The sequence below is a fragment of the Aythya fuligula genome, chromosome 3 (assembly GCF_009819795.1).
Source record: "Aythya fuligula isolate bAytFul2 chromosome 3, bAytFul2.pri, whole genome shotgun sequence".
Lineage (NCBI taxonomy): Eukaryota > Metazoa > Chordata > Aves > Anseriformes > Anatidae > Aythya > Aythya fuligula.
Genome location: NC_045561.1, coordinates 117,686,197 through 117,711,359, shown reverse-complemented (window position 1 = coordinate 117,711,359; position 25,163 = coordinate 117,686,197). Strand labels below are relative to the sequence as shown.

The window sequence follows — 25,163 nt, the reverse complement described above, 5'->3', positions numbered from 1 at the left end:
CTCCCAGGACCGGGAAGGGGCTGAAGGGGTCGCCCCCAAAACCCGGCTGCCCTGGAAGGAGGGGCAGGGGAGGCAGGCATCGCGACATTTTTCCGCTGGCAGTGCGCAGGGGCTGGGGAGGCCGGCTCGGCACCGCTCCCGGCAGCCGCTATTTATAAACCCCCCCCCCACCCCGATCCTCTCAGCACCACCACCAGCAGCTCCAGCACAACCTCTCGCCTTCCTCCGGCCCCTTTTTTTCCAGCCGGGGGAGAGAAAAAAAAAGAAGCGCCCCCACCACCACCACCACCACCACCGCCGGGAGGGGATGCTGCGGGCGATGCCCCGCTGAGCGCTCGCTCGGGGCCGGTGCGCGCAGGGAAAGGAGGCGAAAGGGGGGGCGGGGGGGGGGGAGAGGAAAAAAGAAACGGAGCCGGGCGATGCGCAGCGATGCTGATGATGCTGCCCCGGCACAGGGCTTTCTCCGAGCCCGAATGCTCGGCCGAATATTCGGCCGACTACTCGGTCAGCCTCCCCTCCGACCCCGAGCACGGCGTGGGGCGCACCCACGAAGTGACGGTGCGGAGCTCGGGGCCCTGCCTCTGCCTGCCCCGCTCGGCGCGCCTCACCTTCGCCCCCGAGTCCTTGGAGAACCTCTACCAGACCTATTTCCGAAGGCAGCGCCACGAGACCCTGCCGGTGCTGGTGGTCTTCGCCGCCCTCTTCGACGCCTACGTCCTGGCCACCTGCGCCCTGGTCTACGCCGATGACAAATTGGCCCCGCTTTTGGTGGCGGCGGCCGGTTTGCTCGCCCAAGCTCTGCTCTTCGCCCTCTGCAAGTACCGGCTGCTGCCCGAGCGGGCGGCTCGCCGTTTCCTCCCTTCCGTCCTCTGGGTGCTGGTTTTGGCCCAAATTTTCTGCTATTTGGGGCTCGGCTTCTCCCGCTCGCCCGAGGCCAGCGACACGGTGGGCTGGCAGGCGTTCTTCGTCTTCGCCTTCTTCCTCACGCTGCCGCTGCGCCTGGCGCCCATCGTGCTCATCGCCGCCGTCTCCTGCGGCGTCCACACGCTGGTGCTCGGCGTCACCGTGGCCCAGCAGCGCCAGGACGCCCTGGATGAGGGCGCCTTGCTCCGACAGGTACGGGGAGAGGGGACACACCCGGGGACATCGTTGGGGTGGCACGGGGAAGGCGGCCTCGCTGGGTGGATCGTCGCCGTTTCGTGTTTTCGTGCCCATTCTTTGATCCTAAAGTTTGGGCTGGATGCTGAGAGCTGATCGGGGTGGTTGGTGGAAGCACGGTGTGCTCTCAGCACGGGGAGGGGATGTAGGCATGGACCCAGCCCCCAAAAACCACAGATTTGTCCCCAAAAGCCACTCCGGGGTGTGTGGATGCGTGGGCTAAAATTTGGCTGCTGGGGAAACTGAGGCACGGGGGGCTTGGGGTGGCCCTGTCCGCCCTTCCTGGCGGCCCCGCTTGTGCTGCTTTCCCCTCGGATTGCAAAACTGGCTAAAAATGGCTATTTTTTTTGGCCGAAACGTGGCACGAGGCCAGCGTGGGCCTTCCTCCAGGCTCCCAAACAGCCGCCGGGAGCGTTCCCAGGAGAGCTGGGCAGCCCCATGCAGGGACCAGCCCCAAAAACGCCCCCTCTGTGGGGCCAGGTCTCCATTTGGGGCCGCTCAGTGTGGGGCAGAGCCCGGGGACACTTGTGGATGATTCCCTGCAAAAACAAAGCTGGAAAAAGGGCATCCCCGATCCCAAAAGCAGCCCTAAGGATGGGCCACCATTTCAGGCAGGGCGGTGAATGATGGGAACGCAGGGACAGAACGGGCCCTGGCTCCTCGGGCTCAATATTTCCTGGGAAAATTTCGAGCAGCCTCGGTATTTCCTGGGGAATTCCTGCCTGGAGCAGCTCGGGACTGTTCTCACCGCCCCAAATCAGTGGGGTTTGTAGCCAGAGGGGCGATGCCCCTTCCCCTGCTTCCCCAGCGCCGAGGACTCGGTGTGCCGGTGGCTTTTTAGGGGGGAAAATCCTGCTGGAAACTCCCAGCTCTGCCTGTTCACCACGAGCACGCTGTGGGAGGACCCTATGGAAAGCTGGGACGCTCTGGGGCAGGTCCTGGGAGACCTCCTGCTGACAGAGGAAGGAGGGGCATGGGGTTTTTTGCCTACTTTTGGGGAGGTTTGGAGTCGGGTGCTGTGTCCCCGATCACCCCAGGAGCTTGGAAACGGAGCCTGCTCTCCAAAACCCCCCAGAAACGCTGACTTTCCCCTTCCCCTTGGGCGTTTGGTTTGGCACCAGAGCCCGCACCCCTTCCGTGGGACACCTCCTGGTGTCACACGGTGCAAGGAGAAGCACTTTGGGGACAATTCCTGCAGCACACGGGACGGTGCAGTGACACCCAGCCGGGGGGACACCACTCCAGGAGCCGAAATCCTCGCGCAGCAGCGGCGTCCCCAGCTCCCTCTCCCAAACCACGCCGGGTCCAACCCGAAGCAAACCCTTTGCAGCCCCAAGGACGCTTCCAGGAGCGGGCAGACGGATGCAACGGGGGCTCCAACTCCTTTTTTTTTTCGCCCCCAACACCACGACAAAGCCCGGTGCCAACGTGCCAGGAGCCGAGGGGGCTGCTCGGGCATCCCCCCCGGGCGGGCATGCGCCGCGGCCGCGTTAATCATTGCTGGGGCCAGCAAAACCTTGGCAACGCCGCATGCCTCAGCCTCTGCCTGCTGCAAAAAAAGAGGAACATTATGTCCAGAAATAAACATCATACGCTTGATTATTATAGACGTTCGTACGGCTCCCCGAGGGCAGCTGCTATTAATAGGGTGGACCGGCGGGTGCCGCTCGGACCGGAGCGGCTCAGGGGGGTTAAGGAGAGATGCCGGAGGCTTCTGCCCCCGTCCTGGCTGTCGAGGAGGAACCCTGAGGCTAAATGGCACCGTGGGGGTCTGGGTTTGGTGGTTTTTGATGCCAAATCAGCCCCACAAAGCAGCTGCAGAGCATTCCCCAGGTTTGGGCATGGAGCGGGGTGTCCATCTCCTGTTTTTGGCTTCATCGCCGCTCGCTGGGCTCAGCCGATGGCCTGTCCTCAATTCGGGTGGCCCCACACACCAGAAAGGGACCGCAGGACACCGGTGGGGATGGATTGAGATGGCCTTGGATGGGGTGGCATCGCTCCTCCTGCGGTGCACAGCCTCACCCAGCCGGGGGCCACGTCCTCCACATGGGGACATTTGGGGTGCCGGGACGCGTTTGGCATCTCGCAGCACACCTCGATGGCTTTAGGGTGGTGCGTTTGGAGCACGTCTCGATGATTTTTAGGGTCGAGCAGCCTCGAGCAGGACGTGCTGGGCTCGGCGGGGCTGCTGTGTGGGGTCTTTAGGGGAGCGGGTCCCCGGCCAGGCGGGGTTCCCGGCGGCCCTACACGTGCCGAGCCCTGCAGAGCGGTGCATTGCCATGACAACCCTGCTTAAAAATAGCCACCGGCGGCTTGTTTGGGGGTTTCTTCTCCGTGCCCACCTCCAGACGCTTCTCCCTTACCAGCTGCTGCTCTGGGGCTTCCCGGGAATCCCGAGCTGTGGCAATGGGGCCGGGCTGGGAACGGGGCAGAGTCCATCCCACTGAATGATCTGCGGGTCCCTGATGCTTCCCCTGGCTCCTCGTGCTCATTTCTCCCCCCTGGAAAATATCTCCCTGCTGCAAACCACCTCAGCATCCCCACATTTCCCACGTGAGCCTCCACGCAGCCTTCCCTGGGGCTGCCCCCAGCCCCTGCGGACCCGCTGCTGCTTTCCAAAACACCTCTGCAAGCTTTAATGAGGCGGAATCATCCCGCAGGGGCTGCGAGCTCTCCCGTGGCCCCCACACGGACACCTCCAGCAAAGCAACCCCTTCGTGATGGTCCCCAGCGAGTCGCCCCAGCAGATAACCACGGCCCTGCTCCACTGCCTCACCCCCAGCTTTGAATTCGTGTCCTCCTCCAGAATATAAATGTATTTTTTTGTTTTTTTTTGTTTTTTTTTCCTGCAGCTCCTGTCCAACGTGGCCATCTACCTGTGCGCCATCACGGTGGGCACCATGTCCTACTACATGGCCGACCGCAAGCACCGCAAAGCCTTCCTGGAAGCGCGGCAATCCCTCGAGGTCAAGCTCAACCTGGAGGAGCAGAGCCAGCAGCAGGTAGGGGGCCACCTCTGGGGACAGCAGGGTGGGACGTGGGATGGTGGAAATGGGGAGAGGAGGACCCAGGTGGGAATTATAGCTGTGGTTTTGCACCTTGAGTTCGTCTGGGGACTCGCCGTGTGGCTGCGATCCTGCAGGACCTCGTGGATTTTGGTATAGGGGTCCCCACGTTGTCCCCATCCTTGTGTTGGGGACGTGCAGCAGGTCCCCAAGCGCGGCCCCAGCCCCAGAGAGAGCCCCATGGCAGGTCCCCATCCTTGGGGATGGCCACAAGGCACGTCCCCATCCTCAGGCCCATCCCCGTGGCACCTCCCTGACCCCACACATGGCCCTGCAGCATGTCCCCATCCCCATCAGGATCTCAGAAATTTCATTTCCCATGGGTCCAATCCCACCACGGGGCTGGGGTCGTGACACTGCCCCCGAGAGACCCCATTGAGGGGAGCCGGGGCGCTGTTGGCACCTCAAAACCTCGTTTTCCCCAGCCACCATCCAGTTACGAGCCCGGCTAATTTTAGAGCCTTATCTAGGGGCCTCTCTCCCCGTCTCCCATCTCTTATCAGCTTGAGCCGCTGCCAGCAATTTGCTCCCAATGGCAACAGAGACGCGTGGCGGGGCCGGCCCCGTGCTTTTCGCCCCCCATCCCAGGCTCTGAGCCCAGGGGGAGCGTTTTGTGGCCCCTTCCCCAGCAGGGACGCCCCCTACGGCGAGGCCATCAGCAGCTTTGAAGCTCATTCGGCAAAAATTTGGGGATATTCAGCATCAAACCCTCACGGGTAGCTCGGGAAATCCCCTGACCCCCAGCCCCTTTTTTTTTTTTGTTTTTGGCAACCCCCGGCCCCTTTCCTGTCGCACGCCGGCTGCGTGGTTGCAGTGCTGAAAGGCTCGGGGGGGAGAAGAGGAGCTGTTCCTCCAGCAACAGCCCTGCTGTGTGCCAAAACCCCAGGACCTCGGGGGAAAACCCTTTAATTAGCAGCATTACTTACACCGAGCGCACAGCCCCGTGCGCAGCCAGCTCTGGGTGTTTGTCCCTTCTCCAGCTCCGGGGGCTGTGGAGATGGTGAAGGGCACGAAATCCCCATGGGATTGCTCCTCCTGTGGGGACCCAGAGTGATTTTAAATCAAGAAATCCCCCCCCCCGGTGTGGTTTGCTCACCCCCTGGGCAGCTTGCAGGGACTTTGTCTGGGACATCGCTGCAGGACCCCGGAGGCTGTCCCCATGTCGGGGCTCAGGGAGGGTTTTTGGGCTGCTAAAATCTTGGAAAATCCAGTGAGTTTTAATTCTCGAGCTCCAGGTGTTGCAAGCGAGGTGTCGGGCTGCATATCCAGGTGCTGCAGAAGGGTTTCTGGTAAAAAAAAAAGCAAATTTGCAGCACTTCTGCCTGTGCCAAAATAAAGCGTACGGCACCGAGCACGGAACCTGCCCCCTCCTGGTCACCCACACGGCCCCTTGCAAACCTCTCGGTGACAATTTGGGGAACGGGATGGCACGGGTGGCAGCAGCATTGCCTCTTCCCTTGGCTGCGGGGCTGCTCGTGCTGCCTGGATTTCGGGCACCAGGCTGGGAGCACCCAAATATCGGCCTGATTTGGAAACAGGCTCATTAATGGGAGCAAAATGTGGATCTGGAGGGCGAGAAGACGCTTTGCAGTGTGGATTTAGGCGGTGTGTTTGCACCTTGCATGCAAGCCGTGCATTTTCAGCCTGTATTTGCACCGTGCGTGGCACAGGCTTGGCTTAAACTCGATCTCTCTTTGCTGCCCTGTGCCCCCCAGGAGCGGCTGATGCTCTCCATCCTGCCCAAGCACGTGGCGGACGAGATGCTGAAGGACATGAAGAAGGACCCGAGCCAGAAGGAGATGCAGCAGTTCAACACCATGTACATGTACCGCCACGAGAACGTCAGGTAGGGCCGCCTCCCCGCCGCGCTATTTCTGCTGGGGAAGGGAAAAAAAAATTAAAAAAAATTAAAAAAATCCCAATTTGTTGTATTTGGCGGTGACCAGCAGAGCCCTAGAAGGAGATCGGGGTGGTTTGCTGTGCCTAAAGCAAAAGGGTGATGGGGGCTGGCTGCCGGCCAGGCAGTGCCTCGGGGCCGCGTTTTGCTCCAGCCGTGATTTGCCGAGCATCGCTCTCAGCCGTGTCCCAAAAATAGCCTTTTTGGGACATAGCTGGAACGACCGGCTCCGCTAAAAACGAGGTTTTGCTGCGAATCACCCCCCTATTTGTCACCTCGCTCCCCCGCAGCATCCTCTTCGCGGACATCGTGGGCTTCACGCAGCTCTCCTCGTCCTGCAGCGCCCAGGAGCTGGTCAAGCTCCTCAACGAGCTCTTCGCCCGCTTCGACAAGCTGGCAGCCGTGAGTTCCCCCGCCCGGCACCCAGGGGACAGGGGACACGCTGGACGGGCCCTGCCTGGTGTCACACGTGGCCAAAAATAGAGCTGGGAAGGGGTGGGGGCCCGCCAAGCCTCCGGGGAGGCGGGGAGGGAATGGAAAAATCGGATTTTTTGCGTCCCTCGTGGGCACGGGTCAAGGATGGAGCAAGCCCGGCCCAGGAGAGGGATGGGGGTGGTGAGGTGGGCTGAGGGGGCTCACTTTGTGTCCCCCCCCTCCCCAGAAATACCACCAGCTGCGCATCAAGATCCTGGGCGACTGCTACTACTGCATCTGCGGGCTGCCCGACTACCGGGAGGACCACGCCGTCTGCTCCATCATGATGGGGCTGGCCATGGTGGAGGCCATTTCGTAAGGGCTCCTCGTCGCTGCCGTCCCCAGGGTGTCCTCGTCGTCGTCCCTGGGGTGTCTGGTGGAAATCTGGGGGGTCCCTGCGGTGGGTGCTGGTGTGGGCAAGGGGCTCCTGGTGCTCCGCCAGGGGGTGACCCCGCTGGGTTTCTCCAAAAACCCTGGATCTTGGGCTCTCCCCTCCTGTGCCGAGCGTGTTAAATTAACGAGGGGCTAATCATTAATGAAGCGTGGGAGCAGGACGGGCTGTGGCTGACTCCTGTATCACCCCTCTGCCCCCCCAGCTACGTGCGGGAGAAGACCAAGACGGCGGTGGACATGCGCGTGGGGGTGCACAGCGGGACGGTGCTGGGCGGCGTGCTGGGCCAGAAGCGCTGGCAATACGACGTCTGGTCCACCGACGTCACCGTGGCCAACAAGATGGAAGCAGGAGGCATCCCGGGGTGAGCATCCCGTGCCGGGGCCGCGATTTGGTGGCCCCGTGGCCGCCGTGGGGGCAACCCCCCGCTTCACGGCACCCTGCGCACCCCGCAGGCGCGTGCACATCTCGCAGAGCACCATGGACTGCTTGAAGGGCGAGTTCGAGGTGGAGCCGGGCGAGGGGGGCTCTCGCTGCGAGTACCTGAAGGAGAAGGGCATCGTCACCTACCTCATCGTGGTGCCCAAGCAGCCCCTGCGCAACGGCATCAACGGGGTGGTGAGTGGCGGCGCGGGCGCCGGCGCCGCGGGCGAAGCTCGGCGCGCCTCGAGCCACCGCCTTTCTCCCGGCAGAAGCTGTCCCTCACCTCGTCCCACGGCGGCTCCCCGCTGCTCGTCAACACCAAGGAGCGCAACGGCAGCCTCAGCGTGGCCTGCGCCAGCCCCGACGAGGCCGAAGAGCCCGACGCCAGGGCGAGGGGCACCTTGGAGAGCGGGGAGGAGGACGGAGAGGTAGGGCGCAGGGGAAGCACCCCCTCCGGCGACTTATTTGCGTTTTTTTGGGGGGGCTGACGCCTTGACCACGGCGTCAACGGGGTTCTGATGCCTTGACCTTGATGCTGGCACGTTTTTGTTGATGTTTGGCTTCGTGGTGCAGGCGGTGAACCCCTCCTTCCCCAACCCGCGGCGCCGGCTGCGGCTGCGGGACCTGGCCGAGCGGGTGATCGACGCCTCGCAGAACGAGCAGGAGCTCAACAAGCTGCTCAACGAGGCCCTGCTGGAGCGCGAATCTCTCCAGGCGTGAGTTACCCGGCTGGCAACACGTCCTGGCACGGTCCCGGTGCCGTGGGGTGCTGATGGCCGTGTCGCTGGCAGGTTGAAGGGGAAGAGCACCTTCCGGCTCTCCATGCGCTTCATCGACCCCGAAATGGAGACGCGCTACTCGGTGGAGAAGGAGAAGCAAAGCGGGGCCGCCTTCAGCTGCTCCTGTGTCATCCTCTTCTTCACCGCCTTGGTGGAGGTCTTCATCGACCCCTGGTACGTCTGGGGGGATGCTGGGGGTGGGTGGTCCCAGCCCATCTTTGGCCCTACAAGGCTTCGAACCTGTCCCCTCTTGGGTCTTTTTTTTTTGGGGCAGGTTGGTGGCCAACTACGTGACCTTCGTGGTGGGGGAGATCCTGCTGCTCATCCTCACCCTCTGCTCGCTGGCAGCCATCTTCCCCCGGGTGAGAAGGTTAAAGGGGGAGGGGGGGATGAACCGTAACCACCCCATGACCCCAAAATAGCGGGGACGCACCAGGGATGGGGCTGGATGAGGTTTGGGGTTCTTCCCCAGCTGGGTTTTGTGCCAGCCCATCATCCAGTCAGGGTTCTTCACAGCCACGGTGATGTCCCCCTGCTCTGTCCCACCCGGGTGAAGCCCCCCTGTTCTTCTCCCTGCAGGTTTTCCCCAAAAAACTCGTCGCCTTCTCCACCTGGATTGACAGGACCCGCTGGGCGCGCAACACCTGGGCCATGGCTGCCATCATCATCGTCACCACGGCCGACATCGTGGACATGGTGAGCCACGAGGAGCAGCGCAGGACCCTGCTCTGCCCTCCCCCTATTTCCCCAGACCCCATAATTGTGCACGGCCCCGTTAAGCCGATCGTTAAACCGATTCAGGCCGCGCTGCAGCGGGGAGGTGGATTTTCGCAGCGGGGCTACCCGCTGGTTGGGACGTCCCCCTCCCTCCCCCAAAACCCCGCATCCCTTTGGTGGCTTCGCAGCCCTTTTGGGGACATCACCACCCCTCGTCCCCCATCCTCACCCTGTTCCTCGTGCCCCCAGCTCAGCTGCTGGCAGGACTACGGAGGGCTGGGCAACGGCACGGCCGCGGTGCCGCCGCCGCCGCGGCCGGGGGGCTGCGGGGAGCACCCCAAATACTACAGCTACATCGCCCTGCTGGCCCTGGTGGCCACCATCATGCTGGTGCAGGTCAGCCACATGGTCAAGCTGACCCTCATGGTGCTGATCACCGGGGCGGCCGGCACCGTCAACGTCTACGCCTGGGGGCACATCTTCGACCACTACGACCGCCGCCGGGGCCAGCAAAGCGCGTAAGGGGCAGCAGGAGGGGGGGTGGGCACGGCGCGAGGGGCACGGCCGAGCCCCCCTCCCACCCTACTTCCACCCTTGGGGTGTCTCCCAGCAGGTCGTCGCTGGTGCCCTCCAAATACTCGATGACGGCCATGATCTTCATCGTGATGCTCAGCTTCTACTACTTCTCTCGCCACGTGAGTTGAAGCCACCCCCTTGCTTCGCTCCCCTCGGTGTTGTCCCCCCTCCCCAAAGCCCCTGCCCTGATTTTTGCACGCTTCAAGGAACCATCTCCAGCTCTTGCCTAAGGAAACCCACCAGGGCCGCATCAGCACCTCCCTCTTGCCCCTAGGATTTAGGGCAAGCAGCATTACGATGGCCCTAAAGCCAACATCTGCCCTGTGGGGGTCCCAGAGCAAATCCCACACCTCCCCTTAGGGCTTCACCTCGCCCCAAAGCCACCACCCGAGCCCGGACCGGCCCCAAAAGCAGCCAGGATGCTCCTGGGGCTGGAGGGATCCCACTGCACCCCTCTCCCCCCCATTCCTGCAGGTGGAGAAGCTGGCCAGGACCCTCTTCCTCTGGAAGATCGACGTCCACGACCAGAAGGAGCGGGTCTACGAGATGCGGCGCTGGAACGAGGCCCTGGTCACCAACATGCTGCCCGAGCACGTGGCCCGCCACTTCCTGGGCTCCAAAAAACGCGATGAGGTGAGGGGGCACCCAGGGTGGCACCACAGCCCCGCTGTCCCCTGAGCCCATCCTACAGAGCAGGACTCGTGATTTGCCCCAAATTTTTGCGCCTGGCCCCCCCCAGATCCAGAGAAATTTGCCAAAAAGGCTCCAGCTGAGCATTTTTGGCTGGATAAAGATCGTTTTTTTGGCCGACCGCAGAGCACCCTCATTTTTTTTTTCCACCCACGCCCAAGGGAAACCGAGGCAGGCTGCGCTTTGGGGGAGGCTTTGGGGTTTGCTGGCAGTGCAGGCACATCCCCAGCTCCCCCATACCATCCTTCCCCCTCACCCCCAGGAGCTGTACAGCCAGTCCTACGACGAGATCGGCGTCATGTTCGCCTCCCTGCCCAACTTCGCCGACTTCTACACCGAGGAGAGCATCAACAACGGGGGCATCGAGTGCCTGCGCTTCCTCAACGAGATCATCTCCGACTTCGACGCGGTGAGTCGGCCCCGGGGGCACCACGGGGGACTTTGGGGACATTTTTGTTTCCCCCCAGTGGTTCTGAAGCTCTTTTTCCACGGCTCAGCTCCTGGACGAGCCCCAGTTCCGCTGCATCACCAAAATCAAAACCATCGGCAGCACCTACATGGCCGCTTCTGGAGTGACCCCCGACGCCAACGCCAACGGCTACGGCGCCAAGGTGAGGGCTCCCTGCGCCTCAAGGGGGGGCGGTGGACGAGATTTTGGGGTGGGGGGGACACCCCTAACCCTGCTCCCCTCGCAGAAGGAGACCCTGTCGGATAAGGAGCGCTGGCAGCACTTGGCCGATCTGGCCGACTTCGCCTTGGCCATGAAGGTGACGCTGATGAACATCAACTACCAGTCCTTCAACAACTTCATGCTCCGCATAGGCGAGTCCGGGAGCGTGGGGAATTAGGGTTGGGGGTGTGTGGGGTTCCCCGGAGCCCACCCTGATGTCCCCAGTGTGCCACGGGGTGGGTGACAGCCGTCCTGCTCTCCTCACACAGGCATGAACAAGGGCGCCGTGCTGGCGGGCGTCATCGGCGCCCGCAAGCCGCACTACGACATCTGGGGCAACACGGTGAACGTGGCCAGCAGGATGGAGTCCACCGGCGTGATGGGGAACATCCAGGTGAGGTGGTGAAGGGGAGAAATCAGGAAGCCAAGGGACGGGGACAGCTCTTGGAAGGCCCTGTGTGGAGCGTGGCAGGGCTGGGGGTGGTTGAGGGGCTCCTCCAGGCTGGGAATGGAGCGTGGGGGTGCTAAAATTGGGGCGCTGGGGTCCCTGCTCGCCACCTCGTCCCCCCTCCAGCCTCCTGCTGTGGTCCCTTTGTCCCCCGCAGGTGGTGGAGGAGACCCACCTCATCCTGAAGGAGTACGGCTTCCGCTTCGTGCGCCGCGGGGCCATCTACGTCAAGGGCAAAGGGGAGCTGCTCACCTTCTTCCTCAAGGGCCGGGAGAAGCAAGGCTCCTTCGTCAACGGCTCGTCCGTCACCCTGCCCCATCAGGTGGTGGACAGCTCCTGAGGGGCCTGGAGCCCAGCAGCCAGCACAGCCACCAAAAAAAAAAAAAAAAGCCCCGCGCCAAACTGGGGAGCCTTGGGGATGCCTGGCACCCACCACCGAGGACACCGGGGGCGTCTCTCCCAAAAAAGTGCAGATCTGAAAGCAAATCCGAGCAAGCAACCCCTTCCAACCACCCTTCCTGAGCCTCTGCTGGAGGTTTCCAGCGGGGTTTTGCTCCCGTGGCCGAGCAGGAGGGAGGCAGGGGGCTGCTCTGGCCACAACTCCCAGCCCCCGGCGGGCACGGGGCTGGGGTCGCCTTTCCCCGGTGCGTCCCGAGGGATATTCGAGTAGCACTGCAGGCCCCGGGTGCCACCGGGCGCTGGGCACGAGGAGAATCACACTCAGGGCTGGAGGGGAAGGCACCACGTCTCTCCTGCGTGCTGCAGCGCCTGGGGGGTCGCCGTTAGCCCGCCCCACGTCCATCCTCGTCACAAACCAACCCTAATTAGGAGCCGGGGGAGAGAGGGGGAGCTCAGTCCTGCCTTTGGCTCCGAGAAGGGAAAAAAAAAACAAACAAACACAAACTGATATTGTGTATTTAAGATATATAAATATATTATATATATAATATATATATATATATAAAAAGAGTACAGATCAACATTTATATTTTTAACTGTGCCCATTCGCTCCCCGGGGCAGAGCTCGCTGGGCTCGGCTGCTGGTGGAAGAAGGGACCAGGGGGAGAGGAGGCACGCCCGGGGTGTAATTACGCTGCCAGTTTCTTGAATAGAAAGCAGATGAATTTCAAAGCCTGGTTTCAAAGTCTGCTGTGTTCTGGGGTCGGAGGTGCAGCGAGAAGGGCTCCACAGCCTCTCCAGGGGAATATTTGAAGGGGTCCCCAAAGGGAAGGGCGATGCCTTTGGTGGGTTTTGCTCCTTTCCCTTGTTGGGGCTCAGCTGGCTCAGGATATAAGCCCTGAGGGGTGACAGGTCTTCTGCAGGCACCCTGACGACCCGTCAGCTCCTCTAAAGCAGCCTCAGCCTGGTGAGCCTTCCCCCGTGAGGAGCTCTGGCCATCGTGCACAGGAATTGCTACCTGGAACCACGACCCTCGTAAACTGGAGGTGATATTTGAACAGGTTCAGTTTGGGCAAAGAGCCCGAACAGCTACAGAAACGATTAAAAAAACAAATTACAAAGTTATTTCTGCCTTATCGCACATGGGGCTGGCACAAAAATGGGGCAGAAGAAAATCCCGTTGCTCAACCCACATGATATGAGGCTAAAAGAATCAAAAGGAGAGATTTTTTACATACCACAGAAGTTCTATGTCACTGAAATTATTAAGCCTTAAAAATACCCCTGTAAGAACACCAAGTTTTTAAGATCTGACCCAAACTTGGGAGCGCACAGACAGGACGCCACGAAAGCTGTCCCGTGCCCAAAGAGAAGGAACAAAGAATGTCCAAAGCCACTGCTGGCGTGAAATCTCCTACACCAGACCCCCAAAAAGCCTCCAGGAAACGTTGCTCTCGATTCCAAGCGGGCCAAGTGCTCCTCAGGGGGATCCCAGCAACGGCGCCGTGCCCGTGGGAAGCGTTTTCTTGTTGAGAGCACGCCCGGCAGGGGAGGAGAGCTACTGGGGAGAGCCAGGGGGACTTATCAGTGCTTGGTCCTGGGTTTCTTCAGCTTTGCTGAACGAGTCGAAGGCTTTGTGCAGGGCCAGGCGGCGAAACGTCTCCGAGTGAGCTGCTGCCATCTCTGCCAGCTCCGCGGGAGCGTTGGCTGGGGGGCAGAAGGAGGTGGGGAGAAGAGATTTACCAGCACGGAACCATTTGTTTCTCCTTCTCCCCCTGTCCCGAGGGAGTTTTTACTCTCCCGTGCCGGTTTTCCTTCTCGTAACCTTTCTCTCTCCTTCCTCACCCTTCGTGTCCTGCATTTCCAAGGGATTCGGGAGCACCACAACCACCCTGCGGCTTTCCCAGCTCAGAAAACACCAAAATTTGTGGGCAAGGGCAGAGCTTCACCTGTAAGGGGACGGCTTCTGTGGGCAAAGCAGAGGAGGAACTGCTGATATCCTCCTCCAGCCCAGCTGCAGCTGGGCTCAGCTCACACAGGGAGGCCTCAGACCACGGCTGGTGGCAGAAGGAGATTTTAAAATCGAGCTGCAATGCTTGGAGCTCCATCTAGCTGCACGCTGGTCCACGCATCTTGCGGCTGAGCCAGCCAGAAGGGGCAGATGAGTGGAAAACTGCAGGTCTGGGGCAGGGCAAGCAGCATTTTGCAGTACTCCTGACACCTTAAAAGGGGTCGTAAACCTCACTCCTGCCTCTCTCCATGCCAAGGGTGCAATGGGGGCAGTTACAGCCCAGCTGAACAACTCAACAGCAGGCCTCAGCACCTACATAACCCCCATTAACCATTTCTCTAATTACACCGAGAGGACGGGATCTCTTCAGCATCAGGAATTCCTATTCCCCCATCCCACAGCAAGCTCTTTCCTTGTGCAGAAAAATGAAAACTTGCTCCTTTTTGTCCCCCAGACTGAGCTAGGAGGAATCCCCAGCCATTTCAGAGCTGCCCCAGACCCCCTGCACGGCCCACTTACGCGTGCACGAAACGATGGCTTCGGTGGGGAGGCTGCAGCAGGGATCTGAGTAAAGCAGCTTGGCGCTGAACAGAAAGCTCCCGCTGTGGCCTGAGACGTTGTAGTGGAAGACCAGCAAGTTACACAGGGAGTTCCTCTGCAAGGTCCCTTCTAAACGGTCTGAAAAACGCTCCTGAAAGGACAAAGACAACTTCTGGACACGGAGCTAGGACAGGAGCCCGTCGGCGTAGGGCTGGGAGCTCCCCAGGCACAGATCCCCCACCCTCTGCGCCGTGCCCGCCCGCCCCGGGGTGGCTGCAAAGGCAGCAAAACCCCACGAGGGCAAGATTTCAACAAACAGTGCTCATCCACACCTCGCAGCCACGCTCCCCAGAGGCCTTTTCCAAGAGCTTAGGGACCTCAGAGAGGGGAGGCAGCTCGCCTTGCGCTTGGCAGCAAATTTTAAATGAGCCACAAGACCCGAATATAAATAAAAAATAAATATAAATACCTGCGAAAAATAAATAAGTATGAATACCAGCGAAGCAGGCAGCAGTTTGTAGCCACACGGCTGCTCGTTAAGCTCTGAAAACCCGAGCTGTGAGCGCTGTGTGTAAAAAAAACCTGCCTAGATCCTCCCCAGCACTTCAGAGGGGCACGGACTCGTAATATTTGGTACAAAAAAGGCAAAAGGACAAGTGGGCAGCGCTGCTGCAGCCCCCCGGTACCTGCAACTGGTCCACCTGGTACCTCCGGCCGGCGTAAGCGTTGAGGTGGTCGGAGAGGACAGCCAGAAAGCGCCTGATGTCCGTCTGCAGGTGCTTCCTGGCAAGCTGCTCCAGGGGGATGAAGGTGGGCACGGAGTGGCGTTGGATCTGCACCTCGGGCTTGGTGAGGACGTCCAGGTAGTAGGAGTGCAGGTAGGTGCCCTCGTAAGCAGTGCTGATGCAGAAGCACACGCCCCGCTTGGTCAGCTTCCCGCTGATCCCTTTTGGGGGGTCCAGAGAGAGGATTTGAACTCGGTGCTACCAAAACTCGGCACCAGGAGGAACTTTTGTGGGGGCAGCACAGAGTGCAGGAGGGGGCCGTACCCTCAGGGAGGTCCCTGGGATGACCGAGGACTTGCAAGAGGTCAGGGATGTAAAAATCAGCAATTTTTTATAAAGGATGTTGAATAAATTCAAGCTCAAGGTAGTTTAAATTCCCAAAAACTGGGTTATGCTGGTACTTCCAAACAGTCCTGGCTTCCAGGGAGAAGAGGCTGCTCCCAGGGCAGGAAAGCAGCATCTCACTGCCCCAAAAAGAGTGGCAGGAGTGCTCAGGGGCTAAACCCACTTGTACAAAACAAGGAACCATCCCCACACCGTCCCTCTAAGGACCAGAACACAGAGCAAAGGTAAATTGCATTGGAAACAACAAGAAAATTAATCAAAAGTTCAGGAACTGATGAAAATAAGGTGCTGGGTTAGCACCTCGCACCAACTGGCTGTGTAACTACCTCCTTCCCAAAGGTTTTGCTAGGACTAAGGCGGTCACACGCTTTCCAAAAGCTGAACTCACACCCCAAAAGCACAGCCAGCAGGACACACACAAACCTGGAGACCTTACCTGTGAGGTAGAAGAGCTGCAGCAGGTCCTTCATGCTTCGAATCTTCCACTCCAAGACAGCCCGAGCGCTGGGCTGCTCTTTATCCGTCTCGACACCTTCTTTCTCCAGAAGCTGAAAAAAAAAAAACAGAAAAAAAAAACCAACAAAACACAAAAAACACAGAAGATGAGACGGGGCAGAAGGCAGCGGCACTGAACTTGTCGCCTGCATGGAATGCAGCCAGGCTGCGGAGAAATAACCCAGTTCTGGGAAAAGCAAGGCAGCCTTTCGAGGGGAAAAGGGGGAAAAAAGAGTTCAAAAATAGCCCCACAGCCCCCAAGCAAGTAGACCCAGCAGTCCTGGACGACACCGCGCTGAAAACAAGGGGCAGCAGGACCGATCATTGCTTAAAAAGGGAAAATAAAAAGCAGCAGTTGACTCTAAATTAATAATTTTAGTAAATCCATGCTACAGGAGCAGGACGGAGCCCTCTGCCAGGTCTCTGCAGCAAGCCCTTTCTCACCCCCTTTTGCTGCAGCTCCAGTTTCGCCCGCAGCTCGTCCCTCCGGGCTCTCAGCTCCTGCACCCTGGCCTTCAGCCCAGCCAGCTTCTGCTCTTGCTGCTCCTTTTCTTCTTGCTTCAGGGCCGACTCGCGAGCCTGCGCCTCCAGCCTCTCCAGGTGAGCCAACACCCCTGCAAGAAGAGCATAACAGGCTCGAAAACCCAGCTATGGCTATCAACTGCCTGCAAACGTTACCCAAACCGAAGTGGTTCCAACATAGATGCTCAAAAAAATCATTCACAGCAACTTTTCAAAGGGGAATGGGGCAGGCAAACATCTCCTGAAGGGGCTTTGGGGAATTTAAATAGAAAGACTGAATGCCAGCAGGCAACAAGCACCAGGGGGTCCCCAAATGAGTTAGCTGATGTCCTGAGAAGCAGAGTAAAATATCAAATGGATCAAACAAACAGCCCTGACCCTAAAAGATCTGCAACCTCCCGTTTTATTCCTAACCCAGAGCAGCAGAGGGGCTTTGTCTGATGTCCCCGTACCCTAAATTTGCCCTGAAACACAGCGTGGTGGGGCGAGCCAGGGCATAAAGTCCTCGTCTCAAGCACTTTGTGGTGTGCTCCTGGGCGAGGGCACACTTCGAGGGACAGCATACTCACTCTACCCCCCGCAGCAGCAGCTCACCGTCCTCTGAGTTTGATTTCCCTTTCTCCATCTCCCTCCAAGACTTGGGTAAGAGTGGGAACGCAGACGTCATCCCTCCTCTGTCCCAGGAGGCGGCTTCCTCACGGGGCCTCTTCTTCCTCACGCTGCCGAGAAGTCCTGGGGCTGGTCGGGCTCCGAAACTGGGGCACGAGGATGTCCTGGGGGCTGAAAGGGCCCGTTAGAAGCCACCCTGCTTCCCAACCCCATAAGGAACCCTCCTGTGAGTGCAGGCAGGGACAAGATTCGACACCCCAAGCCCAGGGGGGTGACAGGGACCCCTCGGGTCGTCCCCAGATGGTGGGGACACTTGGGGACCCCATGAAGGGGGACCGAGGGAGAGCAGGGCACCACATGTGCCTGGGGAACCCTGTTAAAGGGTTAATGGGATGAGGGGGAGCTGGGCAGCTTGGGGCCACCAAATTTGGGGGGAGGGTACGCATCCAAGGGTTGGGAGGGGAATGGGGGGGATGTGGGGGTCAGGGGGACGCAGGACAGCCTGGAGACCCCCAGTGATGGGGATGTGGGGGTCAAGGGCATATAGGGCATCCCAGGGACACCCCCCAAAAGGGGGCTGGGGGGGTCAGGGGGACACGAGGTGGCCCAGGGACCCCCATCAAGGGGTTTGGGAGTGTCAGGGGGACACAGGGTGGCCTGGGGACCCTAACTGATGGGGATGTGGGGGTCAGGGGGACAAGGGGCAACCTAGGAACACCCCCAAGGGATTTGGGGGGTGGTCAGGAGGACACAGAACAGCACAGGGACCCCCACTGAGGGGATTTGGGGGGGTCAGGGGGACACAGGGTGGCCAGGGGACACCCCCTGAAAGGTTTTGGGGGGGTCTGAGGGACATGGGACAATCCAGGGACCCCCATTAAGGGGTTTGGGGGGGGGGCAGGAGGACAAAGGGGAGCCCTAGGGGTTTGGGGGGCAGCTCAGGGACCCCCATTGAGGGGATTTGGGGGGGGCAGGGGGTCACGGGGCAGCTCCCTGAGGGGATTTGGGGGGGGCAGGGGGACTCGGGGCCACCCCCTGAGGGGATTTGGGGGGGGCAGGGGGCGGCCTGGGGGTGCCCCCAAGACGTTTGGGGGGCTCAGGGGGACACGGGGTGGCCCGGGGACCCCCAGAGATGGGGAAATAGGGGTCAAGGGCAACCCAGTGACACCCCCTCGAGGCGTTTTGGGGGATTTTAGTGGGATTTTGGGGGGTTTTAGGGGGTTAAAGGGACCCCCCCGCGCCCCTCCCCCCCCCCTTTCCCTCTCACCCCGCTCAAACTCCGCGCTCCGACCCCGCCGGAACTACGTCACCCCCCTTCCTCTTTCTGCCGTACAACAAAATGGCGGCGCCCTCTCCTCTCCACCCCCTGCACGCGCCGCCATGCTCCCCTCACCCTCCCCTTTCCTTCCGTGAGGCAGCGCGCTGCCGTACAACAACATGGCGGCGCCCGGAGCGGCGGGGGCGGCGGCGCTGGTGCAGTACGTGGTGCTGCGGGGCGACCTGGCCCGTTCGTGGCCGCTGGGCGCGGTGGTGGCCCAGGCCTGCCACGCCGTCCTGGCGGCCGCCCACGCTCACGGCAGCCACCCGGACACCGGCGCCTACCTGGAGCTGGGCGGCGCCATGAGGACGGTGGTGCTGGAGGTGCGCGGGGCATGCCGGGAAAGGGGCGCCCGCCGCGCTGAGGGGGAGCCGCGGCCGCCATTTTGAGGCGGTGCCTGGGGGACCCCCGCACCCCTCGGCACCGCTCCCTGGGGACCCCCCCCGACCCCAAAACTCGGTCCTCGGGGACCCTCAGGGACCCCCCAACCCCAGGCTCAATCCTGGGGGACCCCCAGGGACCCCCCGACCCCCAGGCTCGGTCCTCGTCCCCCCCCAGGCTCCCCTCAGCAGTGCTGGGTCGGTGGGCGTGGGGGGGCAGAGGGGTTTGTGGTAGCCCGATGAGGAGTTTTTGGGGAAAAAAAAGGGGTGTTTTGGGGGTTTAGTGGTTGTGTGGGTTCCAAACTTGCTGTTGGTGGTGGTCACTGTGGTAATATAAGGGAAAAAATGTGGGTGTGGGGCACAAATCCTGTGAGGAGAGGCTGAGGGGGGTGGGGGTGCTTGGTTTGGAGCAGAGGAGGCTGAGGGGAGGCCTCGTTGCTCCCTAAAACCACCTGAAAGGAAGGGGCAGGGAGCTGGGGTCGGCCTCTGCTCACAGATAAATAGCGATAGGAGCAGAGGGAATGGCCTCGAGTTGTGCCAGGGGAGGTTCAGGTGGGAAATGAGGAGACATTTCTGCTCAGAAAGAGCAGTCAGGCACTGGGACAGGTCGCCCAGGGAGGTGGTGGAGTCCCCGTCCCTGGGGGCGCTCAAGGAGAGGTTGGACGTGGTGCTTGGGGACAGGGTTTGGTGGTGACAGTGGTGGTAGGGGGTGGTTAGACCAGGTGATTTGGATGATTTCCAACCTTAACGATTCAATATTTCTCTGTGGCTCTTACAGGCATCTTTCACCCCAAATGTCACTGCAATTTTTTTCTTTTCCCCAGGCTCCGGACGAGGCCGCCCTGACGGTGCTGGCAGAGACCCTGAAGCAGCACAGCATCGACCACAAAGTGTGGACTGAGCAGCCCGAGAACGTTCCCACCTGCCTGGCGCTCAGGCCCTACCCGAAGGACCAAGTCCACCAGCACCTGAAGAAGTTCAAATTGCTGAAGTGATCCCTGCTCCGGCTGCAGGTGGCCGTGAGCAGCTCTCCTCTTGAATCAGAGCTTAGTTTGCCCCCCGACAGGCTCCGAGAGGAAAGCTGCTGTCTCGGGAGCGCTGCTAACGCTCATCAGCCTTGTGGGATAACGGTTAAAAAGTGTAAAACTCATTAGTGGAGAGGATTAAATATTTGTCTGTGCAGAATGTGACTCTGTTATATGGGTCTGCTCTGTCTGTGTGCTTGCAGATCTTCACTCTACCAGCGCAGGCAACCTTTTAGTGTCTGCCACACCTGGAAATGTCTCTGGTGTGTGTTAAGAGTGACTTTTTTCACAATTAGTCACTCTTTTTTTCTGATTTTCAGCTTGAATTTTGCCTCATCCCTCCTGTTCTGCCCTTTATGCAGCAGGTACGGTGCTGCTGTCCCTGCTGTTCAGTTCTGTGGTTGCTGTAATTCTCCCTGTTCTCACTCAGGGGACCCAAACCTGCCTGAAAATCCACAAACTCCCCCTCCCAGCCACCCTTCAGGGTCAGATTAACCCGGTGCAGCGTTAGGTAGGGCTGTGATGGGTTCTCTGCCTTCCTTACAGTGCCCTAAGCTTTGTGCAGCCCCCCGAATTTATTTCTGTCTGGTTTTTCACAGCGCCTGAGCTCCTGAAGCCGTGACAAAACCCTGCTGGGAGCCGTGCGAACAGCAGACGGCAGCATCGGCCCGCGAGCCGGGATCTCTGCAGCTCTCAGCCCGCTGATTTCTGCCTCGTTTATGCCCGTTTTTGAAAGCAGCTCACCGTCCTGTGAGTTTGATTTCCCCCTCATGTTAAAAAAATATAAAAAACCAACAAATAAATAAAGCGCTGCCGGCTGGAAGTGCCCCTGACCCGCAGCTCCCTGGCTGGGTCACGCTGCTCGCACCGCATCAATTCCTGCCCGCGCAGCCCCCAAAATCTCCCCGCTGGCCCAACGCTGAGGAACCAACCCCTGGTGGGTGTGAGGAGGGCGCCCCGAGCTGTTTCTTTTGGGGTTTTCAGAAAAAAATGAGCAGTTTTCGCCCCCCCCACCCAGCTTCAGTAGCACTAACCCATAAAAAGCACAGGACGAAGACCCCCAGCACCTTCCTCTTCCTCACCCACCGCCTCCAGACCCCAGCAGGAGCACGGCAGCCACCCACCAGCCCCAGCTGAGCACCCCAAAACACTCAGGCACCCCAAAACCCCAAAATTCCCCATCCTCCCCAAGCCACTGGGGCTGCGGCACCGCTCCGGGTCGCCCCTCCACACAGACACAACGAAACGTTAAGCTGGCAACTCGGGTTCTTTTTCTTTTTTTTTTTTTTTTTTCATTATTTGTCATCTTTTAACTCTTGCAAATGTCAATCAACAAAGCTACACATTTGTTTGTTTGTTTGTTTTCCACACACCAGCGCGATTTTAGAGAGAGAGAGGGAAAAAACAAAACAAAACAAAACAAAAAAAAACCCACGGCCCTCCCCGCTCCCGTAAAAGTCAGCAGTGAATATTAAAAGCGACCCCCGGCTAAAAGAGAAGGAAACAAATTTATACAGAGCTCAGAGCTATTTACAGTGACAGGCTTGAGGAGGGGAAAAAAAAAATAAAAATAAAAATAAGCTGTATCTCCCAACAGAGACTTCAATTATTATTATTATTTTATTATTATTATTTTAAATAGTTTAAGCTACCTCAGCTGTTAAACACAATCAAAGCAGAAAGAACCGACTGCTTAATTTTATTTAATATTTAATCAGAAAATTTTATCTACAATAATTGACAGACCCCTCCCCCCCCCCCCAAGTCCTTCCCCCTAAAAATTATTGCAGTTTTTTCCCCAAACTGTTCTTTTTTTGTCTTTTTTTTTGTCTTTTTTTTTTTTTTTTTACTTTTTCCTGTTGTAATATACACGTCCTGGCCTCTGTTCGCTAGGAGGCCTTTAAACCGGCATAAAACATGGAAAAAATGGTGGGTCAAAATACTCTGTTTTTTTTTTTTTTTTTTTCCTTTAAAACCGACAAACTCACGATTGCTAGAAAAAGCTGATTGTACGCACAAGCGGGCTGGGGCAGAGGGGAGAGAAGGTTTTTTTTTTTTGTTTAAGCATGAATAAAAACGGCCTTTCTCGCAGAAGTCCAGCGTCGACCCCTTCCGTGCCCCACGCTGAGACGTGATCAGTGACAGATCCAGCTGAAACTGAGCTTGCTCTTCCTCCTCCTCCTCCTCTTCCTCCTCCTTTTTTTTTTTTTTTCTCCTTTTTCGCCTCCTCCTTCTCCTCCTCCTCCCGACGCAGTCCTCCAGCTGCCTTCTCCCTCTCCCCTCCCCGCCTCCCCGAGAAACCTTCGGCCAGATTAAGAAGCCAGCAACTGATTACAAAAATAAGAATCATCTGTAATTTTGGCTCAAGAAACCGACTGTCCCGCCTCGTCGCTTCGCCAACATCCAACGCTTTTTTTTTTTCTTTTTTTTTAAAAAAAAAAGGAAAGAGAAAAAAAAAAAAAGGGAAAAAAAAATACCCCCCCCCTCCCCCCCCAAAAAAAAAAAAAACAAACCAAACCAAACCCCCTTTTGGCTCCAAACACTACGAGCTGCAGAATGGCTGCGGTTTGAGATATCAAAAATCTCAGAAAAATAGATAATATATATATATTTATATCTCTCTGTACGTCTCAATTATTATTTTTTTTTGTGTGTTTTTGTGGTTTTTTTTTTTTTTTTTTTTCGATTTCACATTCCTCGAAAAGCGGGTTATTCAGTCAGTAGCTGCTGAAGAAGGCTCTTCTGCTGGCCCTGCGGGGGCGGCGGCACCGCGGCGGCGGCGGCGGCGGCAGCAGCGGTTTTCGGGGCGCCCAGGGGAGCCGGCGGGTTGAGGTAGGGGTCTCCTACCAGATTCACTGTACACTGCACGTCGGCAAACACCTGAACCTGCTGTACCTGCTGGGACACAAAAGACAAGAGGGGGGGTTTTAGCGGGGACGGGGCAGGGGCCCGGAGGCGACGGACTGGGTACTACGTGAAGTGGAAACTCACTAGAGACTTCCTCTAGTCTGGAGCCACCACAGAGAAGAACTCTTCTGTCTTCTTGTCCTACAAAAAGAAAACCGCTGCACTCATTCGGCTCAAGGGCTCTGGCGAGGTTCACGGCGCTCGTTTATTTTTTTTTTTAAAAAAAAAAAGGGATAAAAATAACCAAAAAATGTTTTTTTTTTTAAAAATAATAGTAATAAAAAAAAAAAAGCCAGGCTGGCATCCCCTGGGCACCGGGGAGCTGGCGGTGCGGGAAGGCAGCGGCGTGGTCCGGAGCGGCTGCTTGATGAAATTAAGAGAGGCGACGGCGGCGGCGGCGGCGGTGGCGTGGGTCCCTGGGGGCTCTGCAAACCAACGCCGCGCGGACGGGGAGGGGGGAGAGCGAGGAGGGGGGAAGTTTTGGGGAAGAAGGCGCTGAATCGGCTGGTCCCGGCGTGAAAGGCAAAAAGCCCGCGAGGCAACGGCGGCGGCGCTCGCTTTGGGCGCGCCTCGCGGCCTCCCCGCTGGACGGACGGACGGATGGATGGAGGGACGGACAGACACCGTCCCGCAGCCTCCCTCTCTCCCTCTGTCCCTTTTCCCCTTCCAAATCCCCTCGTTCTGCCCCAGATCAGCGCCGGCGGCACCGCGGCGACGGCCGAGAGCGGTGGGCACCTCCCCGGGCACCCTGCGGCGGCGCCGGGCAGCGGGGCCGGCTCCTTCCAACCCAAAATCGGAGCTGAGGATTGAATTCCTGCTCCTCCTGCCCCCTGCAGTTGTTTTCCCAGCTCGGGTGCAGCGTTTCTGCTCCTCTGCACTAGCAGGAAAATTTTAAAAGCGCTCTGAGCGGCGCAGAGAGCCGGGGTTTGATGAGGCTGGCGAGCAGAGCAGGATTTCTGAGGTCCCCAAGCGCCAGCGGCGGCAGGGACGGAGCCACCCCCGTGAGCCAGAGCTGGCCACGGCCAAAATTTTGCCCGGTGCCGAGCGCGGCACCACGGCACGGCCGGGATGGTTGAGTTTTGGGGAGCACGGCCAACTCCTCTCTCTGTACCTGAGATGTGCTTAGCAGTTTCTTACTGACCTGCGCCCCGTCTGCTTCTGTTTTCAAAAGGTCAGTGGAGGAAAGCTGGTTGCAGTAAAGGCCTGCGGGTCTCAGCGCCGGGTCATTTACCTGCGGGAAGCAAAAAAAAAAAAAAAAGGCTCAGCGAGGGCTCCTGGAGGTCCCCTGAGCCACTCGTCACCCTCTCGAGCCGAGCCTGGGTGGATTTGGGGAGGGGGAGCCCACGCGTGGGGTGGTGCCGGCGTCCTCCTGGCACCCGGAGCGGGTTTGGGAGCTTTTTGCCTCTCTCCCCACCTCCTGCACCTTTGCCTGGAGCTGCTGCCAGCTCTGGGAACGTCTCCAGGGAGCGTGAAATGTCACAAGAGGGGGAAAAGCCACGGGCTCGGCCCCCGGGGAGGCCACAAGGCCTGGCAGCGGCACTCCCACCCAAACCCAGAGCAGCAAAAAGGAGCTTCGGTGGCACCGAGACGAAGCCCAGCACCTAAAACACCCGGAGACATCTCAGGGTGGCTGGGAAGGGCACAGCCACGCTGCTGGCGGCAGCATCCTGGCCTTAAACAGCCAAGAAGCAGCAGGTTTTCCACGCCAGCCTCTCAAGTTTGGGTGCAGACACTGGGAAATTTGCTAAAAAGCACCCAAACACCTCCCCAAATTGCTCTAAACAGGCTGGGGGTGCTCTGCCCTGGCTTAGGGCACTTAAGCCAGGCTTTGGCACGGGGGCAGGAACCACGGGAACCTAACACGGCTTTGGGGGAAAAGAAATCACCCGGGGAAGGCGTTTGGGGGCAGGGGAGAGGCGGCACTGACCTGCTCCGAGCACATGGAGTTCATCCCGGGCATCTGCAGCGAGTTCATCTGCATCTGGCCCGCCATGGGGTTGATGTTCTGGACGTTGGTGTTCCCTCCCGCCATGGAGACGGTGATGCTCATGTTGTTGTACATCCCCTGCTGCGCCGGGGCCGGCTGCGTCTGCCCGGTTTGGCTGAAGACGCTGGGAGGGAGAGGAGGGAAAAGGGTTAGTAGGGTGGTGGTGGTGGCGGTGGGAGGATGTTCTCTGCCTGTTCGGGGTGGGATGAAGGCCCCGGAGGCAGCACTGGGTGTGTGTGAAGCTGGGGGTGGTGTGGGATTTGGGGAGAGGGGGAAAACTTTGCTCCTGCAGCCTCCTCGCTTTCTTCCCTGCACAAAAAAACATCCTTTGGTCCATCCAGGTCCTTGGGATGGAGGGAGGGAGCGACACGGTGGCGTTAGAGGGGCTGCAAACACCCAAGGGATGCCCTGGAAGGTTGGGGAGCACGCTGGAAACATCTGCCCCCTGCTCCTGCTGCAGCACCGGGCTGCTCAGCGTGACCTGGTGGGGCAGGAGAGACACCGGGGGCTAGGGGGGACCACGAGGGGCAGCCTGGAGGAAATACAAAGCCC

The 25,163-nt window shown here is 59.2% G+C and overlaps 4 protein-coding genes across 11 annotated transcripts in view; 2 read left to right on the top strand and 2 right to left on the bottom strand.

Moving 5' to 3' along the window:
* Positions 1–12,203, top strand: ADCY3 (adenylate cyclase 3). 2 transcript variants are annotated; one of them, XM_032185646.1, is made up of 20 exons: positions 1–1,116; positions 4,011–4,160; positions 5,939–6,069; positions 6,411–6,522; positions 6,782–6,909; positions 7,191–7,349; positions 7,441–7,603; positions 7,678–7,836; positions 7,982–8,124; positions 8,200–8,361; positions 8,462–8,549; positions 8,767–8,883; positions 9,154–9,422; positions 9,518–9,599; positions 9,955–10,113; positions 10,433–10,579; positions 10,668–10,781; positions 10,866–10,992; positions 11,110–11,234; positions 11,446–12,203. In XM_032185646.1, the coding sequence occupies exons 1-20, from the start codon at positions 430–432 to the stop codon at positions 11,626–11,628; spliced, it is 3,405 nt and encodes a 1,134-aa protein (XP_032041537.1). In that variant the 5' UTR covers positions 1–429; the 3' UTR covers positions 11,629–12,203. The 2 variants fall into 2 exon arrangements, with proteins under 2 accessions (XP_032041537.1, XP_032041536.1); XM_032185645.1 differs by having other exon boundaries at positions 9,515–9,599.
* Positions 12,204–13,207: 1,004 nt separating this feature from the next.
* On the bottom strand, positions 13,208–17,155 carry CENPO (centromere protein O). Its single transcript, XM_032185139.1, has 6 exons — positions 16,980–17,155; positions 16,308–16,477; positions 15,805–15,916; positions 14,925–15,184; positions 14,218–14,389; positions 13,208–13,394 (listed from the first exon to the last, which is right to left on the bottom strand). The coding sequence occupies exons 1-6, from the start codon at positions 17,050–17,052 to the stop codon at positions 13,246–13,248; spliced, it is 936 nt and encodes a 311-aa protein (XP_032041030.1). The 5' UTR covers positions 17,053–17,155; the 3' UTR covers positions 13,208–13,245.
* A 1,274-nt stretch (positions 17,156–18,429) lies between these two features.
* On the top strand, positions 18,430–20,529 carry PTRHD1 (peptidyl-tRNA hydrolase domain containing 1). 2 transcript variants are annotated; one of them, XR_004253147.1, is made up of 4 exons: positions 18,430–18,635; positions 19,517–19,705; positions 20,148–20,228; positions 20,317–20,529. XR_004253147.1 is itself a non-coding variant. In XM_032185774.1 (3 exons), the coding sequence occupies exons 1-2, from the start codon at positions 18,432–18,434 to the stop codon at positions 19,685–19,687; spliced, it is 375 nt and encodes a 124-aa protein (XP_032041665.1). In that variant the 5' UTR covers positions 18,430–18,431; the 3' UTR covers positions 19,688–19,705; positions 20,317–20,529. The 2 variants fall into 2 exon arrangements, 1 of the variants encoding a protein (XP_032041665.1); XM_032185774.1 differs by lacking the exon at positions 20,148–20,228.
* A 1,850-nt stretch (positions 20,530–22,379) lies between these two features.
* Positions 22,380–25,163, bottom strand: part of NCOA1 (nuclear receptor coactivator 1) — a 149,804-nt gene continuing 147,020 nt past the window's right edge. For 3 of the 6 annotated variants that reach the window (XM_032185474.1, XM_032185475.1, XM_032185476.1), the window contains 3 exons: positions 24,552–24,735; positions 23,766–23,855; positions 22,380–22,615 (listed from right to left, as the gene is read on the bottom strand). In XM_032185474.1, the coding sequence (XP_032041365.1) occupies positions 22,427–22,615; positions 23,766–23,855; positions 24,552–24,735 (463 nt within the window). In that variant the 3' untranslated portion in view covers positions 22,380–22,426. Of the gene's footprint in view, positions 22,616–22,708; positions 22,766–23,765; positions 23,856–24,551; positions 24,736–25,163 lie in introns of all 6 variants that reach the window. The other 3 variants (XM_032185479.1, XM_032185478.1, XM_032185477.1) reach the window with 3 other exon arrangements.

What these genes read in the sequence shown, in the direction of transcription:
- ADCY3 (XM_032185645.1), top strand. Translation starts at nt 430, where the DNA reads ATGCTGATGATGCTGCCCCGGCACAGGGCTTTCTCCGAGCCCGAATGC. An exon ending in AGGGCGCCTTGCTCCGACAG is followed by an intron (nt 1,117 to 4,010) that starts GTACGGGGAGAG and finishes TTTTTCCTGCAG; the next exon opens with CTCCTGTCCAACGTGGCCAT. An exon ending in GCCATGGTGGAGGCCATTTC is followed by an intron (nt 6,910 to 7,190) that starts GTAAGGGCTCCT and finishes CTGCCCCCCCAG; the next exon opens with CTACGTGCGGGAGAAGACCA.
- PTRHD1 (XM_032185774.1), top strand. Translation starts at nt 18,432, where the DNA reads ATGGCGGCGCCCGGAGCGGCGGGGGCGGCGGCGCTGGTGCAGTACGTG. An exon ending in TGAGGACGGTGGTGCTGGAG is followed by an intron (nt 18,636 to 19,516) that starts GTGCGCGGGGCA and finishes TCTTTTCCCCAG; the next exon opens with GCTCCGGACGAGGCCGCCCT.
- CENPO (XM_032185139.1), bottom strand. Translation starts at nt 17,052, where the DNA reads ATGACGTCTGCGTTCCCACTCTTACCCAAGTCTTGGAGGGAGATGGAG. An exon ending in TGGAGCTGCAGCAAAAGGGG is followed by an intron (nt 15,917 to 16,307) that starts GTGAGAAAGGGC and finishes TTTTTTTTTCAG; the next exon opens with CTTCTGGAGAAAGAAGGTGT. An exon ending in ACCAGGTGGACCAGTTGCAG is followed by an intron (nt 14,390 to 14,924) that starts GTACCGGGGGGC and finishes TTGTCCTTTCAG; the next exon opens with GAGCGTTTTTCAGACCGTTT.